This window comes from Mirounga leonina, unplaced genomic scaffold, assembly GCF_011800145.1.
Source record: "Mirounga leonina isolate KUSES-001 unplaced genomic scaffold, KU_Mleo_1.0 Mir_179, whole genome shotgun sequence".
NCBI classification, from domain to species: domain Eukaryota; kingdom Metazoa; phylum Chordata; class Mammalia; order Carnivora; family Phocidae; genus Mirounga; species Mirounga leonina.
The window spans coordinates 4,430,881-4,435,063 of record NW_023270466.1 but is presented as its reverse complement, the minus strand read 5'-3'; the positions used below and the strand labels follow the sequence as shown (position 1 = coordinate 4,435,063).

General features: G+C 57.0%; 1 protein-coding gene across 1 annotated transcript; it reads left to right on the top strand.

The window, feature by feature from the left end:
• The first annotated feature begins 401 nt into the window (after positions 1–401).
• Positions 402–3,034, top strand: GAS1 (growth arrest specific 1). Its single transcript, XM_035024434.1, has one exon. It carries the CDS (start codon positions 678–680, stop codon positions 1,722–1,724), a length of 1,047 nt encoding a protein of 348 aa, XP_034880325.1. The 5' UTR covers positions 402–677; the 3' UTR covers positions 1,725–3,034.
• Positions 3,035–4,183: the final 1,149 nt, after the last annotated feature.

The window sequence follows — 4,183 nt, the reverse complement described above, 5'->3', positions numbered from 1 at the left end:
GCAGCCGGGCTCAGCGGATCCGCTCCCCGGGCCCCTTGTCACCCGAGAAGCTGCCGCCGAGGGAAGCCCGGGAGCCGCTCCCCGGCCGCGCCGAGTTTCTTGTTCTCCCCGCGCCGCCCGGAAAGGGCTCCCCGGAGCTTGGCGAGGCCGGGGTCGCCGCGGGCGGAGGGGGAGGGGACGCGGGCGTCCGGGCCGCGGGAAGGCGGGCAGCGCACCGACGCGAGCCAGGAAGCGGCGGGATGCGAGAGCCCGCGGCGGCGGCGGCGGCGGCGGCGCGGCGCTGAGCCCTGGAGGAAGGAGCCGCCGCGGCCGCACAACGGCTCTGCAGGCGCGGAGCAAAATGCACCCGCGGCGCCGCGAGGTCCTGCAGCCCCGCCGCGGCCCCGCGGCCCGCAGCCCCCCGGGGCGACAGTGAGCGCCTCCCGCCACCGCCCGGGGCCGACCGGAGGGGCTCTCCGCGGCCGTGCATTTCTGGGAAACCACCGCAGCCCGAGCGAGCGGGCAGCCGGACCTTCTGCGAGCGGCGCGGCACCAGCGAGCGGCGCGCATGGATTTATGAAAACACTCATGCAAGAAGTTGGCAGGACTGGGGCAAACTTTTCCACCGGCTCCGCGTCCGCCGCTGCCCGCGCCTCGTCTCCTTTCCCCTCCTCGCCCGGCGGCCGCCGCTGCCCGCGATGGTGGCAGGGCTGCTGGGCGGCGGCGGCGGGGCCCGCGCGGGGACCGTGCCGGGCGCCTGGCTGTGCCTGATGGCGCTGCTGCAGCTGCTGGGCTCGGCGCCGCGGGGCTCGGGGCTGGCGCACGGCCGCCGCCTCATCTGCTGGCAGGCGCTGCTGCAGTGCCAGGGGGAGCCGGAGTGCAGCTACGCCTACAACCAGTACGCCGAGGCGTGCGCGCCGGTGCTGGCGCAGCGCGGCGGGGGCGACGCGCCGGGGGCCGCCGCCGCCGCCGCCGCCGCCTTCCCGGCCTCGGCCGCCTCGTTCTCGTCGCGCTGGCGCTGCCCGAGCCACTGCATCTCGGCGCTCATTCAGCTCAACCACACGCGCCGCGGGCCCGCCCTGGAGGACTGTGACTGCGCGCAGGACGAGAACTGCAAGTCCACCAAGCGCGCCATTGAGCCGTGCCTGCCCCGGACGAGCAGCGGCGGCGCGGGCGGCCCGGGCGCGGGCGGGGTCATGGGCTGCACCGAGGCCCGGCGGCGCTGCGACCGCGACAGCCGCTGCAACCTGGCCCTCAGCCGCTACCTGACCTACTGCGGCAAGCTCTTCAACGGGCTGCGCTGCACCGACGAGTGCCGCACGGTCATCGAGGACATGCTGGCCGTGCCCAAGGCGGCGCTGCTCAACGACTGCGTGTGTGACGGCCTGGAGCGGCCCATCTGCGAGTCGGTCAAGGAGAACATGGCCCGCCTGTGCTTCGGGGCCGAGCTGGGCAACGGCCCGGGCAGCAGCGGCTCGGACGGGGGCCTGGACGACTACTACGACGAGGACTACGACGACGAGCAGCGCGCCGGGGGCGCGGGCGGCGAGCAGCTGCTGGATGACGACGACGGCGTCCCGCACCCGCCGCGCCCGGGCGGCGGCGCTGCAGCGGCGGGCGGCCGCGGGGACCTGCCTTACGGGCCCGGGCGCAGGAGCAGCGGCGGTGGCCGCTCGGCGCCCGGAGCCGCCTGGACCCCGCTCGCCTCCATCTTGCTGCTGCTGCTGCTCCCGCGGCTCGTTTAGCGCTCGCGCCCCCCACCGTGGGCAGCGGGAGGGCCGGCGCCGGGGCACCTGTGGCTGGGGGACAGAGGGGGTGGTTGGGATCCTTTCCAAAACGTGCTGAGTAGACTCTGCCTAGCGGGTCTCCTCTTCACGACAACCCCCGTGTCCTCTCCCGAACATGACTTCTTGGACATCCTCCCCTGCCCCCATTCCAGGCTCCAGAAACTCCCAGCTCGTCTGCCCTGCAGAAACCGGCCTAGCTAGAATTTAGGACGCCCGGGATGGAATGGGCCGGGGCGGGGGGGGGCGGGTACGGAACCATAGTCTTGGACTCCGAAGAGAGGATACCGACCTGTGGGGCCCTAACAGTTCCAAGGGAGTGGGTTTGGAGCAGGAGTCTGAAAGAAGATTTACATTTGCAAAAGGGGCTGTCTGTTTATTAGCATTTTTGCGGTGCATGGGGCCGGGGGAGGGGGGGTACGCGGGGGGGGGGTGTGGTGGAGTGCCGGTGTCGACTTTTATTATGGCCAGTGAGGACATTGCAATCGTGAGTAAACAGAAAAGTCCCACTTTACCGATTCCTGTGTTTACTCTTGGTCAGCGCTCAGAATTCTCCAGTTGGGCGGGGGAGGAGTAATGGGAAGGGGTTAATATGCCTGAATTAGTTTTGGATAACTTTGAGCCCTTGACCTTAATTTCATTGCCACCACTCTGATCTCTTAGCACATTTCTTAGGATTAAGGGTCAAAAAATGCTGATCTAAAGAGTTGCTAGTGGTGTTGAACAATGCAACTTTTTATGTAAAAGAGCTCTGCACTGCCATCTGTGAAAGCCTCTTTACGATGTTTGTCTTGTCATTTTTGTTCTTTACATCAAGAAATTGTATGTACAAATATGCGGAGAAAATATATCGCCTCTGCTTTTATCAGGGTGCTAAACCCTGGTACTTCTATATAAAGTGTATTAAAACTGGGATTTGTTACCAGTTGTTGTACTTTGTATATAGAATTTTTATAAAGTGTATGCTTCAGAAATAATTTATTTTTAAAAAAGAAATTAAAATTTTAAATCTGCAGCCACGTTACACCTTTCGTCCCTGAAATGTATAGAATCCGTTTGTCACCGGGGATCCAAACCCACAGTCCATTGTCAAGTGTGCTCTATCTAGAACAGTCTTAAGATGTACAGTGTATTTTATAGATTTGAAGTTAACATTGTTATTTTCAAGAGAATTTATGGACATTGTAGAAATGTATAAATGCATTTCCAAACTGCCTTAAACATTGTATTTTTATAGACATCCTTAAAAAAAAGTCTTATGTTTTAAGTAACTATGGCTTTGTGTATTTTTTGTTATTTGTTTTATTAAAATGTGTACATCAGTAAAGAGTTTTTAAATAATGAATATGGTGTAGTTACTTTCCAGAGTTACATTGTGGTTTACCCAATAATGGGTAAGGAGTGGGGTGGAGGAGCCACTGGGAATCTATCAACCATCAACTGAAATTAAAATACAGTACAAGACAAGAAATGAGGCTTATTATTTCTGCCTCTAATTTAATGAACAATTAGACATGTGTAAATGAAGCAGCTAAAAAGATGTAACCCACTGGCCTGCATTGGTTTTTACGTTTGTGGAGAGAACTCACAAAATAGTGTCTTCCTACATAATCTGGGGATAACCCAGAGGTCTCTCTCCCCTCCCCTCTTTTCCAAGGGGAGCCCCCAAGCCCCTCCTCCAGGAGTGTCCTATCTGGCTACAGACATTCTCCTACAATCAAACGTGCCAATAACATCTGTTACCAATAGGTCTTAGGAAACCTGGCACACCGCTTCAAAGTCATTTTCACACTTTGGGCGAAAAAGTACAAAATTTTGTTACAAAACATTCAGGCGGGCAAAAGTAAACACACTGGGGAGAGGAACAATCACCAGAACTTGTAATATTGTTGTGAGGAGTTGTTTAGCAGTGGGCTGAAGGCTGGGTTCCTGCCAGAGCTACTGATCTACACTCAAACGCCCTTAGATAAATAATTACACTCTTAAGCTGTGTCGAGTGCTGATACACTTGACCTTGTAAATAGAAATGTTTGCAGTAGGAATAAACTCCGGCATTGGAAAATCTTTTAAACATTAACACAAAAGAGAGCGCTCTGTCCTCTGGGGATTTGAGTCTGAACCTCGCCAAGCTAGGCACTTGCAAGAGGGAAAAAAAGTTTATTTATCTTCTATTCCTGGTGTTTATTTAAAGCTTTTCATTTTAAACGCGGTGATTGGAAGGCGAGTCAGGAGTTTAAAAGTCACCACAAATAAACTTTGTCTGAGGGGTCGACAGATTAGCAAGATCTCGTGTCTCTTTATATGATATTAACATGTACTGAGAAAACATAACCAGATTTCTCTGCTGCCTGAAGTAATTAACAAAGCTATGCCCCCTTCCAACTTCCTCCCCCCACCACTCCCACCCCCTACTTTCCAGG

Excerpts from the sequence above, each read along its gene's own strand:
- GAS1 (XM_035024434.1), top strand. The coding sequence starts at position 678 with ATGGTGGCAGGGCTGCTGGGCGGCGGCGGCGGGGCCCGCGCGGGGACC.